General features: G+C 44.7%; 1 protein-coding gene across 1 annotated transcript in view; it reads right to left on the bottom strand.

Annotated features, from left to right (window-relative positions):
• The window catches only part of ADCY8 (adenylate cyclase 8), a 578,382-nt gene that overhangs the window by 418,454 nt on the left and 145,505 nt on the right, over window positions 1–14,423 (bottom strand). Inside the window, exon 2 of the mRNA XM_030219235.1 lies at window positions 7,699–7,848. Within this exon, the coding sequence (XP_030075095.1) occupies window positions 7,699–7,848 (150 nt within the window). The remainder of the gene's footprint in view (window positions 1–7,698; window positions 7,849–14,423) is intronic.

The raw sequence follows: 14,423 nt of genomic DNA on the forward strand, positions 1-14,423 counted from the left end.
CAGTTGGATTCATCACATTGAATCCTTATACTTTGAAATACGGTGTTCTCCAAGGGTCTGTTCTATCACCTATATTATTTTATATATCCATGAGTCCATTATTTATCCTCATATAGAATTTGTGTCTATGCTTTTACTGATGACATTCTGTTGGTGGCCAAGGTCTCCACTGATACATTTGACCCTGGGCCCCTACAGAATTGTCTTTGTGCTTTAGCTCACTGGCTCTCTAAGGGGCCCTTTCACTAAGCTGTGGTAAAAAGTGACCTTGCACTAGTTTTGGTGCGTGACATTGGTGCGCACTGGAACACTTTTTACAATGACGGTAAAAAGGTCTTTTAAAAATTGGGGTAGTAAGTAGCCATGTGCTAATATTAAAATTAGTGCGTGGCTATTTACTGCCTGAGCCCTTACTGCCACCTATTTAGAAGGCAGGAAGGGCTCACGATCTAACCCCGCGGTAATCGGGGGCAATGTGGCTGCACTGCCAATTACCACCGGGAATGCCCCTCGTGGTAGAAAATAGAAAATTATCTTCTACTGAAAATAGAAAATTATTTTCTACCACAGGAAACTGCACACGCCAACTTCGGAACTATCACCAGGCTCCTGCACTACCTCAGCAGTAGGGCCGATTTGGCACACGCTACCTATGCCGTAGCCCTACTGCGCCTTTGTGAAAGGGCCCCTTAGTGTTGAATATTGCTAAGACTACTGCCTATTGGATTACAGGATATCTAAGCTGCCAGTATTTGGTATAATAGTTACAACTGTGAATACTTTTAAATATCTGGGAGTTCTGAACAGATTTCTTGTGCATTAAAAACCGGTTTTCAAATGCTACATCAGATTCATTCTATGAGGTGCTACTATATTGAGGCTGCTCTAGATACTTTGTTATACACACATTGATGATCTTGTGTCTAGGAGTATGGTAATGTGGAGGGGCATTTTCAACAGGCCATCCAAGTCTGAACGTCCCAAACGGACATCCATTTCACATGTATTATCAAACAGGATACAGCATAAACATTGGAAACATCCAGCATGAACATCCATTTCACAAACTGAAACTTCCAAATTTTGAACAGGATAAAAACAAGGGACATGGACATCTGTATAGCAACATTCCTAGAAAATGGCCAGGTACCACAGATCCTCCCAGGATTTCCATTAGCCACCAGTCCAACTGCATTTCAGCCTATGAGTGAGACTTGGGAAAATCACTTAGCTTTCCGTTGCCTTGGGTCTAAGAGCTGTGTCGACACTAGTGCACGGCAGCTGCTAGCACGGCTTAATAAACAGGGGAGGGGGGGGTAGATTGTGAGCCCACTTGTAACTGAATATACATCACTTCAATAGCTTTCAGACTTTCAGGTTGTATATACAAATTTTAATTAATTAATTTATAAAGGTAATTTTTGCTTGCATAGATACGAACTAGAAAAGGGTTGATAAATTGTGCTGCTTACAACACTTAGGGGCCTATTTAGTAAAATGTGGCAAGAAGTTATTGCGCCATGGGAACAGTTACAGTGCATATGATAACTGCTTCCAACTGGTAGGGGTTAGAAAGGGTTGGAGAGGTGAAGGATTAAGGATGTGGACAGCACTTTGTAGTTAGTGTATGTTAAGTTACCGTGTGTTGTCACTATTACAGATATCATGGGTCACTTACTGCCTTCTCAAGGTGAGGTGGTGGTAGATAAATCCAAACTTTTGGAGGAGTGCACACTCTGCACATGTTTAAACAGTACTATGGTTAGCATTTTCATTTGCAGTAGTAGGATTTTCCTGCTAATAATCTATTCAACTACCACAGATGAGATATCACCACATTTTTCCATTTCTACTTCTTGGATATCAAATCATCTTATTCAACAAATGTATCTAACAGAAACGACATATCTACAAAACAGGTGTGATGCTACGTGGGGCCATGGGGGCCTGGGCCCCCGTAGATTTGGCCCTGGACCCCCCTGCTGACTACCCTCTCGACCCCCCTCCCGCCGCCAACCCTCCCCCGCCATCGCCTACCTTTGTTGGCGGGGGACCCCAATCCCCGCCAGCCAAGGTCCTCTTCTTCCGACGCAAGGCTTCATTCTGTTTCTGTGAGTCTGACATCCTGCAACGTGCAGGATAACGTGCAGGACGTCAGACTCACAGAAACAGAATGAAGCCTTGCGTCAGAAGAAGAGGACCTCGGCTGGCGAGGGATGGGGTCCCCCGCCATCAAAGGTAGGCGACAGCGGGGGAGGGTTGGCGCTGGGAGGGGGGGTTGAGAGGGTCATCGGAAGGGGGGTGAAAGTTGTTGGTGGCGGCAGTGGGGGGGGGGGTGGCGGCAGGGGGGTCAGCGGCACCGGGGGGAGGGGGGGCTAAAATGTGCCCCCTCACCTCGGGCCCTGGACCCCCCTCCCGCCAAAGTCTGGCTACGCCCCTGCTACAAAAAGAGAATGTCACACTGGCTTTCACTGCTGCTGTTTTTGTACTCCTCATTACTGGCAGGCTGAACTTCCAACCCTCTTCCAACTTCCAACTCAATACACAGGCATACTTATACTTGGGGAGGGGACTAGTGGCAGTGGTACTGCTGGTGCCAACTCACACAGCAGTAGTTTCCAGTCACTCTTTTCACCTTCTCTCACCTGCATGCTTTTCTCTTCTTGAAAAGGGCATGAGTATGTTCAAGGTATGAGTTGGAAGAAGAATAGTCTGTCTGTCTGTCTCTCTCTCTCTCCTTCTCTTTACATATCTCCATTATGTGGACGGCTTCTCTGCCTGCTGCCTGTCTCGTACTAGTATTAGGCTAGCAGCAGTGATGTAGCTAGGACTGCATGGGCCCCAGGTGGAAAAATTAAAATGGGCCCCTATAACACCATCTATCCCAAGGTAATGAGGACTGGGGGGGGGGGGGGGGCGTAGAGGAGGAATCCTTTCAGAGCTCCAGTAAACAAACCCTGCAAAAAGCATACACATTCCAGACCTATATAGAAAATCTGTCATAATAAATAACCATATAACCTGAGATGCAAGGTATCAGAGATGCACATTTCTCAAATTCAGAAAAAAAAAATTCTATATTTGTTGTCTGAGCATTCCTTTGGTCCCAGTGTCTCCTTTCTGCTTTCTCTGATTTTATTAACTCTCTTTTCATGGTCTCCTGTCCTTTTGACATTTCTTCTCTCTGTATGTCCACTATCCATTTTCAACTGCATTCCTATCCATCCTGACTAGCATCTCCCTTCTGTGACCTTGTTCCTATTTTCCTCCCATGTTCAGCATCTGCCATCTCAGTGTTATTATCCTCCCTCCATATTCAGCATCTCTCCTCCATGACATAGTAAGTTAGTAAGTGTCAGCACAGTCTATCCAGTTTGTCCATCGAGGTGGCCAAAGTTGAATCTGGCACTCTGCATAGGTTCCACTTCTTCAAGATTAAATATCTCTGTCTCTCCCTGCCAATTTTGGGGCACAGACTGTAGAAGTCTGCCTGTCACTGGTCCTACTTCCCAACTACTGGAGTTGCAATTGAAGCCCACTCCAGACTTGATTCTGATCTGTTTTAGCCATGTAAAAGCCCCAGACCATAGAACTCTGCCTGACATTGGTCTTTCTTCCCAACATCTGAAACTGTTGTCAAAGCTCACACCAGTGTCCTTATCTTACTCTGTCCAGCATCCTCTCCTCTGTTTTCATCCCTCCCCTTTTGTCTAGCATCATATCTCTGTGTCCCTGTATCTATGCTCTCTCTATGCCCAGAATCTCTTCTCTGTATTCCTGTTCCTTCCCATGTCCTGCTTCTCTCCTCTTTCTTCCCTTTCTCCTGCACCCCATCCCCATGTTCCAGCATCTCTCTCTCCCGTCCTCCTTTGGTCCAGCATCTCTCCACTCTTTCATCATGATCCAGTTTCACTCTCGCTGTCTTCCCTCCAATCCCCCAATCTGACATCTCTCCCTCTCTTCTGTTTCGCTCCAGGCCTCTCTCTCTCTCCCTTCTGTTTTCCCTTAGGTCCAGTCAGAACCAGAGAAACACCTACATAGATGGAGGTCCAAAAAATAAGAAAGAAAGTAGGGCAGAACAATGGCAAATCCATAAGGAGCCATAAGACACTTTATCATTAAACCTTTTATTTTGGACCTCCCTTGTAGCTCCTTGTCGATTTGTCATTGTCCTGGGGGTGGGGAGGAGTGACAGATATGCCAGACCCCTGGGCAGGATAAAAAGGGGAAGGTTGCATGGGGGAGGGTTGAACTGCTGGTGACCTCTACCATCAGGTGGTCCTGCATATTTTGCCAAGTGAGCATTGCCATTGGCAGAATTAGCAAGAAAGGGACAAGTCAGCACAGATAGTATGCCTCTTAAGTTTCCTAGTCAGCTCCACTGGAAGTAAAAACACACAGTTTCAGCCAGTAAATCTCTTTCCTCTCACATAGAGTGGATATAACAGCTTTTACTCTGTGTCTGCCTTTTTTTTTTTCTCTGCTAGGCTAGAGCTATTCGACAATTGGGTACCGGTGAGTCCCTGGCTTAAACAGCACTACATTAAGAAAGAGGCATCACATATCACCACAGAGACTGAGTAATACATCTCTTGTCTAAATAAATTTGCCAAGCTTTGCTTGTTCAAAGAAACTTCCTCTCTTTCTCTCTGATTTCCTTCCATACCTATATGCTGCTCTTTGCCCAACATTTCCCCAACAAAAGCCTGCTGGCACAGAGCCCTGCTGATACAGTCTTTAGTCAGCGTACTGAAATAATTCAGTCATTCAGACGTTTTGGAAGCATGAAACTAACCATTCCTTTAAAAAACCTACAGCTGCAAAAGCAAGATGTACAAGCATGCCATTGGCCGATTTCCTTCCCTTAACCCTCATATAGTGTAGGATTCCCACCCCATCCCGCTTTGAGCCAATCTAACAGAAAAGCAGCCAATAAACACACAGCTGCTACAACCAACCAATGGACATACAGAGGATGCAAGGCGGCCCAGGAATGACTCTGCAGGTGTCAGATTGTCAATTAGGCAAATAGTGGGTGTGGAAAAGTGCCTTACAATTTCTGTAGTGTGCACTGTGTGATGACAGTGTGCACTCTAGCAAAATTCCCCAGGAGTGTGAACTCTCATCAAATGTGACACAGGAAGAATTCTCAGGTTTCTCAAGATATATTCTCAGGTTTTTATGACATGAAACAACATGGGCTATATCTGACATATCTTACGCCATTGCAAACAATAGCTCATCTCTAGTACTAACTCACTTAAACTATGACCGTAGCTTTGCTGGCATTATTGACTTCCACAAAGGCAATCATGTATTGTCATGCAAGATGCCGCAAACAGTTGTTAATGTCTTCCCATATGTGATGAACTATTTTCTATGTAATTTTTTGATTCAAAACTGTTGAATGAGATTTCTCTTACCAAGAGGTGAAATATATTTGTTAGACTCTCAGTAGAAGTGAGCAACTGAGGTCTGGTGAAATTTCTAGAGTAAAACTATTCAGAAATCCCATCATCCACAAGAGTTCAGCACCTTATTTTTATTTATTTGATATACAGTGCACTCCATTTAAATGCACGTCGGATAAGCGCATGCTCTGTTTAACTGCATGCCGTACTTCAGTCCTGTTTTTGGCACCATCAGTTTCTATGGGGACAAACTTCAGTTTAGCACACCACTGATAAGTGCAAGATTCGCTTATATGCATGGTTCAAGACCGCTCCTCTACAGGAAAGACTCCGCATAAGCGCACGCATGGAATACGGAAGCCGATTGGCGCGTGACAACCAACAAGATTTCAAATTTACTGCCTCTTTAACTGCCACAGGCAGAATAAGCGAAAGAATGTTGTTAGAGTGTACACCGGGGTCATCGTCATCGTCGCTGCAGAACTGTAAGACTTTAACACTGGCTGAACGAATAGAAGTTCTTAAAAAGTTAGAAAACAAAGTCAAGCGTCTATTGCTAAAGAATATGGTGTCAATCCAAGTCAAATTTCACGTGTCTTGAAGCAGAAAGACCAGCTTCTGGAAGACTGGCAAAACAATACAAATCCACAATGGAAACGAAAACGGACGGGAAAAGCTGAGGAGGTAGAAGATGCTCTTCTTCGGTGGTTTTCTCTAGTCAGGAGCAGACAGTTTCCTGTCAGTGGTCCACTGCTTATGGAGAAAGCTAATCAGCTAGCTGAAAGTCTTGGACTAACTGAATTGAAAGCCACTGTTGGATGGTTGGAAAGATGGAAGGAGAGGAACAACATAAAATTCAAGAAACAGCATGGTGAGAAACAAGACACTGATGACTTTGGTGCTGAAAATTGGGTTGTTTCAGTTGTTCCTACCATCTCAAACGAGTTTGCACCTCATGACATTTTGAATGCTGATGAAAATAGTCTCTACTGACGAGCGATTCCTGATGGAACACTTGCATTCAAACATGCCAAAACTACTGGAGGTAAAACGTCGAATGACCGACTGACAATCCTCCTTTGCTGCAATATGGATAGGAGTGAGAAGTTGGAACCCCCCGTAGCTTTAAGAAAGTTAAGCGACTTCCTGAGTCACATGAGGCTAACACAAATTCATGGATGAATGGGGAAATTTGGAAGCAGTGGCTAAAGAAGTTAGACACTAGAATGCGGGCACAAAAACGTCAGATTTTGCTGCTTTGTGATAATTGTGCTGCACACAGGGATGATGTCAGGCTGTCTAATGTCAAGGTGGTCTTCCTGCTACCAAACACTACCTCTCTGATCCAACCTATGGATCAGGGCATAATAGCCAATTTCAAACAACATTATCGGGCTCCTGTGCTACGTCGTCTTATGAGCGTTATGGATGACCAGACTGGCAAGGATAAACTTGCTGTTGAACTGGCTCGTAATCTATCACTGTTGGATTCCCTACATATGCAGAAAGAAGCCTGGAATCAAATTACACAGGCAACCATTGTGAACTGCTACAAGCGGGCAATCTTTGTTAAGGATGTGGAGAGGGACGAAACAGATGCAGCTGTTGCAAACGCTTCAGATGAAGAGGTTATTGACATCCCAGCCAGTGTTACTGAAGAGGAGTTCCATTGCTACATAGCTGTTGATTACGATCTACAAACAGCTGAAGACAGCAGTGATGTCAAGATATGCGCCTACACGCAGGCAACAACGACTGATGATGGAACAGATGAAGAAATGAGCAGCGAGGCACATGCTGGCGAAATTCAACAACCTCCTCCTGTCACTTTTGCAAGAGTGCTGGAGAGTCTCAACACCGTGCGGGCCTATCTGGAGGCCACTGGATGTCAGTGCTATGACAGTTTTTACCATCTGGCAGATGTAGTCTATGGAACTCACAGACCCAAGATTGTATAGGGGACTATAACTGATTACTTCAAGTAAGCCTAATGTCAGTTAACTGAGACTGTATACTGTATGCATAATAATAAACAGTACTGTACATATGTTTATCAGATGTCAAGCTTCTTTGGGTCACAACGGTTAAGTGCACGCTCCTGTTAACTGCATGCATTTCTTTGGTCCCAGATCCTTGCACTTAAGTGGATTGCACTGTATATCCAAGTGTACTAACACAGCAACTACTTTGTACTGCAAAAACAGTGCCTCAAATGATAAATGTGCAGGGCTGCATACCTGAAGAGTTGCAAATTAAGGCTTAAAAGTAAGTGTACTTATTTGGATACCTGTCTCTGGTTTTCTGTCTCTAGCCTCAGCCTAGCTTCGACACACCTTCTGGTCTCCAGGAATGCTTGACGCTGAGCTCTGTCTGACAGGTAGCTAATGAAGGTTCCAGCTGTATTCATACACAGAAACAACACGGCTTGAGCGATTATCTGAAACAAAACAGAGATGATCATTGTCAGACTTTTCAAACAACAGATATCAAAATAAAATAATAAAAAAAAAAGGTTTCAGCATTGCCTATGGTGTGAACTTCATGGCTAAAGGATCCTTTTACCAAGCGGCGGAGGCATATGTGAACGAGTTTGCCACCACCAGTTAAAGGACTTTTTAAAATGGAAATGGTGGTGCGGTAAGGGCTCTCACACTGCCTGATTACCACCGAGTAAACCTCTGGCACTAAAAAATGTAAAAATATTTTTCTGGCCCGGAAATGCCGTTCAGTGGGAGTTGGCACTACTACTGAGCTCCTGCAGTAGCCCGATGGTAGGGCCGAATCACCACACGCCAAGTATGCGGTAGCCCTACAGCGGCTTGGTAAAAGGGACCCTAACTGACTAAGGAGTGGAGGAGTTGCCTAATGGTCAGTGTGGCAGCCTGAGAACCAGGGGAACTGGGTTCAATTCCTACTGTAGCGCCATGTAATTCTGGGCAAGTCACTTAGGGGCCCTTTTACAGAGTGGCAGTAAGCCCAACGTGGGCTTACCACTTGCTGTTCTAGGACTACTGCTGGCTCAACACAGCCACCGGTGGTAGTCTCACCCCGAGAGTGCACCATTTCTGGGAGAAACCCCCCCCCCCCCCCCCCCAGTAATGGCTTGTGTGTCGATAAACGAGGCAATTGAACATCACCGTGCGCTGCGCGGTTACCGCCGGTTTAGCATGGGAGCCCTTATTGCCACCTCAATGGATGGCAGTAAAGGTTCACTGCCAGCATGGTCATGCGGTAAGAGTTCTCTTACCGCATGGCCTCGGGTACTTGGGGTTATTTTACCTGCTGCGGTAAAAAGAGCCCTGGCGTGCAGGAAAAATGGCTCCCACCGCTAACACAGGGCCCTTTTGCCCACAGCTGGGTAAAAGGACCCCTTAACCGCCCCCCCCCACACACACACACACACTGCCCCAGGCTCAAAATAAGTACTTGTATGTAATATGTAACCCACACCACTTTGATTGTAACCACAGAAAAGCAGTATTTCAAATCCCCATCTCCTTCCCTTACAAAGTTGTGGTAGCATAATTCATCTCTCTTTATAAATAGCAGTATTTATTTGTGCCCGTTGCCTACACATGTAAATGCCAATTTCAGAAAGCTTCTATTTATACATGGAGATCTACGAATTCAAAAGAGTATGGTTTGATTGTGGTGGGGGTGGGCTGAAAATATATTTTTCACCAGCTCCAAGGCATACACAGATTTTTTTTAAGTGTTCATTTCACCCATGGTTTTATATAATGGATTAAGGGGCCCTTTTTCTTAGCAGCGGTAAGCCCACCAAGGGCTTACCATGAGCTAATCCAGAACTACCGTCGGGCTACCCCAAGAGCCCGGCAGTAGTTCCCACCCCCAGTGAGCGCCATTTCCGGCGCTATAAAAATATGATCTATTTTTGTAGCGCTGGAACTTAACCGGTGGTAATCGGGCAGCGCTGCATGCTGCCGGGTTACCGCCGGGTTAGTGTGGAACCCCTTACCTCTATCTCAATGGGTGGTGGTAAGGGCTCCCCAAAAATGGCCATTTCTTTTCCTCAAAGACAGCTTTTTACGTGCTGCAGTAAAAGGGGGCCTCAGTGCATATTAAAACCATGCGCTGACGCTAGTGCAGGACCCTTTTTAGTAAAAGGGCCCCTAAGAAAGTAATTCTCCTTAATTTCCCCCCCTTTTTTTTGCTTCTGTCTCTAAATTTATTTTTCTTTTAATTTTTTTATTTATAATATTTCAAAAATGATATTCAACATATAAACCATATTTGAATATGGAAATAGAAATAATCATCAGAATTATACAGTCAAAAAGAAAAATACATCAATTTTAATTCACAATAAAATAGATCCAAGATGAGAAGGAAAAAAGTATATTATAAGGAAAAACTAGCTAAGAGCTGAACCTTCTACACAGGTGTTTGTAAAAGAAAACACAATGCAGCCAGCAAGCGGTATTAACCATTAGCCAGGAGCATTAGAAACCCCTTCTCTATTCACAAGAAATTCAAGTAGTTGCTTAGGCTAAAAAAAAAAATGAAGAAATTAGCAGAACCAACAGTTACAAAATGACAATATAGAATATGTAAACAAAATGTTGCTCCTAAGGCCAAAAATTCCTTATACCTCTTCTGGGTTTCACTAGCAAGATCAGGGTAAAAATTTTAGAACCCAAGAACGAGTCTAAATTCAATGCAAAATTATGATCTCACTAATTAATTGATGGCACTAATGAATATGGGTTTGTAAAATGTCCTCACTATATGGCCAAATCTATAACTGGGCACCTCTATTTAGGGACCCTGAGCCTGAGCCTTATTCTATAACAAAACTCAGGCATCTAAGTTCTATCATAGAATACAAACATAACCTGGTCTCAGTGCACCTAATATTTAGGTACCTGCAGCAGCCATAGATCTGGAGTAAGTTTGGGTGCCTAAATGCAGCAGTAACTCTATAAGATACATAAGTGGGAGTCCTGCTCATGTGTATGCTCCCCCCCTTTGCAAACAGTTGCTATGCAAGATAGTCACATATTTACAGAATGGCTCTTAGGCAGAATACTAGCATATATGCACAAAAATGATAGAGGTCTATAAAATAATGAGTGGAGTTGAAATGGTAGATGTGAAGCGTCTGTTCACGCTTTCCAAAAATATTAGGACTAGGGGGCATGCGATGAAGCTACAATGTAGTAAATTTAAAACGAATCTGAGAAAATCTTTCTTCACTCAACGTGTAATTGAACTCTGGAATTCATTGCCAGAGAATGTGGTAAAGGCGGTTAGCGTAGCGGAGTTTAAAAGAGGTTTGGACGACTTCCTAAAGGAAAAGTCCATAGACTGTTACGAAATGGACTTGGGAAAAATCCACTGTTTCTGGAATAAGTAGTATAAAATGTTTTGTACTTTTTTGGGATCTTGCCAGGTATTTGTGATCTGGATTGGCCACAGTTGGAAACAGGATGCTGGGCTTGATGGACCTTTGGTCTTTCCCAGTATGGCAATACTTATGTACTTATGTAAATGCCCTCATGCATGCCCCTATCACTGCTCCCTCTAAGCTTAGCAGGTGTCCTCCAACTACATTGCTACCAGCAAGAGGTGGTGTGTTTTCAATTGCTATGGACAGGCAGGTTCTCTGGAGTCCTGCAGTCCTTGCCTGTCCCTCACTATTGAAACTGTGATAGTGAAACAGCACCCCCCACTGGCAGGACTGTAGGTGGAGGAATCCCACTCAGTTTAAAGGGAACAGTGGCCCCTATGCTCATATTCTAAACCCTTATGCACACAATGGGCATGTAAATGTTAATATTCAGGATCTAGAATTGTCTTTTATGAGGGTAATTCTATAAGTTGGGTGCCAGCATTTGGCATCAAGAACATATACAAATGGCCAGAATATTGACATATACATACGCAAATGCCAATATTCTGGCTATGTGCTATTCTTAAAAAGTTGCCTAAATGTGATGGTGTGTAGTTTGAAAGTGGGTGTTCACGGGATGGAGTCTGGGTGGAGAGCACAGTTCTGTCATAAATTAGTATAGCGTAATAGGATAGAATTAGTGGAGTATGGAATACTTTCAAACAAAAACTATAAAAAGCTTGTTTTCTGCACAACTCTGTCAATAAAATTTGGGATATATCATCCTGAATAAGCCTACACTCATGTTGGCCACCTCGCCTAAATGGCATTATTTCACTACCTGGTTCTTGAACTGCCACAATGTTTTCTTCCGTGCGAACTGATCAGGCCCTGCTGCTTCCTGACCGGCGATCAGTTATAATTATAGTTCCTGCCTCATTGCAATATATATTGGATACTTATGCGTTTACCAGAGAATATATTTGGAAACCAGTGTGACCCCCCTGATGAAGGTTATCCGAAATTTGGCCAGGTTGGGTCAAGTTTCCATTAAAGTTGCATTTGGGTGGTCAGGTTGTAACCAAAGGTCTGACGGAAAAAAATGAGTTTTTAGGAGAATTTTAAATTTAGCAATGGAAGATTCAGAAAAACTGTAGAAGGGAGATCATTTCAAAGTTTTGGAGTGAGAAAGAAATAGACAGAGGATCGGGTAGACTCATAGTGGGCAAAACAGGGTGAAGCAGGACAAGATGTTTGGCATCAAGAGATCAGAGGGGGTGATTTGGTACATAGGGTATAGTGAGGGAAGATAGGTAGGGGCAGGGGCGTAGCCACGGGTGGGCCTGGGTGGGCCCAGGCCCACCCAGTTTTGGTTCAGGCCCACCCAGCAGTGGAGGCAGCGGAGCGGAGGGAGCAGGCTGAGCTCCGTTCCCACATCTGCCTCCCTCACTCTCACGGCAGCGCTTCCCAAACGCTGCCCACCGCCGCCACGATCGCGGGATTTACCTCCCTCCTCTCAGCACTCAGCAGCAGCGGTAACGAATCATACATGCTGCCTCCTTCTAACCTGGAAGCGGCAGAGGAGACGCTTCTGGGTTAGAAGGAGGCAGCGTGTATGATTCGCTACCGCTGCTGCTGAGTGCTGAGACGGAGGGAGGTAAATCCCGCGATCGTGGCGGCAGTGGGCAGCGTTTGGGAAGCGCTGCCGTGAGAGTGAGGGAGGCAGATGTGGGAACGGAGCTCAGCCTGCACTGTAAATTTTTTTGGGGGGGAGAAGAGGGCTCCGGGTCGGCAGGTGGAATTGCAGGACATGGATGGGAGCGGGAGGGGCGAGAGGAGAATTGCTGATGGCTGGAGGGAGGGGACAGGGGAGAAAAGAGAATTGCTGGGATAGAGGGGGGAAGGGGCAAGAACAGAATTGCTGGGTATGGCTGGATAGGGGCAGGGCAGAGAGGAGAATTGCAGGGGATGGATGAATGGAGGGGGGCAGGGGAGGGAAGAGAATTGCTGGGGATGGATGGAGGGGACAAGGGGAGAGAGAAGAGAATTGCTGGGGATGGATGGATGGATAGAGGGGGGCAGGGGAGAGAAAAGAATTGCTAGGTATGGATGGCTGGAGGGGAGAGGAGAGTTGCTGGACATGCGTGGATGGAGGGGTGGAAAGAGGAGATAGGAAGGTTGCTGGACATGGGTGTATGAAGGAGAGGGCAGGGGAGAGGAGGGTTGCTGGACATGGATGGAGGGAAGGACAGGGGAGAGGAGGGTTGCTGGACATGGATGGAAGAGAGGGAAGGGAGAGAGAAGAAATGCTGGACATGGATGGAGGGGATGGAAGAGTGAGGAAGGAGATGAGGGGAAAGGAAGAGAGGAGAAAAACTGCACATGGATGAAGAAAATAGGCAGAAGCTGGATCCACTGGACAGTCAAGTCTGCGGAGGACCCAGCTTTTACTTATGGATATAGAGCAAGAAATGAAGAAGAAAGGAGGAAAGTAAAGAAATAAATGGAAAGGAAGCCCTGGAAATGGAGTTAAGAGGACAGATAGCAGCAGAATCGGATACTGGGCCAGCATGATCAGAAAAACAGTCACCAGACAACAAAGGTAGAAAAAAAATCATTTTATTTTCATTATAGTGTTTGGAATATGTCCACTTTGAGAATCAGGTGCTCAACATTAAAAGTTTATATTTATTTACTTATTTATGGCATTTTATCCCACATTAAACATGAATTAAATTGGAACCTGGGATCATTTAATTTTTTTTTCCTGGAGAGAGTAATGCATTGCCCCCCCCCCCCCCCAGGCTCTCTGCCCGGCTATAGCCAGCTCTGCAATTTTGAGGGGAGGTGCATAGGTGGACGGGGGGGGGGGGGGGATGCAGAGGTGGACCGGGGAGAGAGCCTGTTGTTAAACATTTACCAGCACACCACTGTCTAGTGCCTACCCATCCAACCTGTTCGCCCACCCAAAAATTGACTTCTGGCTACGCCACTGGGTAGGGGGTGTAATCCAGTATGTGGTGGAGCCTGTTTCTCGCAATTTCTTAATAAACATTATATGCTTACTCTCTTCTGCCTCTTTTCTTTCTCCAGTACAAATTTTTAATAAGGATCAGATCCTCCTAACTTAAAACCATGGTAATTGTTTATGTTTAAAGCAAAATGCTATCTGCACATAATCAATATGTGGTGGCAAAGTCATTTAGATGAGGTGGCCAGTGTGAGTATATGTTTATTGCAAATTTATTCAGGATGGTATATTTGAAATTTTATTGAGTAAAGTAGTGTGGTAGCTGTGTTAATCCACTTTTAACGGTAATAAATAGAAATAACAAAACAGAGAAAAGAAAATAAGATGATTCCTTTTTTATTGGACTAACAATAATTTGATTAGCTTTCAGATCAGAAATAAGTTACGCAATCCAGGAGGGAGACTTTTTGACCGGTCCTGGCTTTAAACTTACATCCCAAAACAGGGTAGTATTTGTAGTCCCTGATTCTATCCAATGAAATTAGTGCTGTGGGTCCCATAATGCAACTGGATGAGGTTGGCAGAAGTCTGCTTCCTGGAATAGGTAACTTGGCAGCTCTGTATAAGTGAAATACAAAAGCATTCCAATGAAAGTCTCACAGGAAGAGGGTGAGGTGGGTTAAGTGAG

Source organism: Microcaecilia unicolor, chromosome 1 (assembly GCF_901765095.1).
Source record: "Microcaecilia unicolor chromosome 1, aMicUni1.1, whole genome shotgun sequence".
Classification (NCBI taxonomy): domain Eukaryota; kingdom Metazoa; phylum Chordata; class Amphibia; order Gymnophiona; family Siphonopidae; genus Microcaecilia; species Microcaecilia unicolor.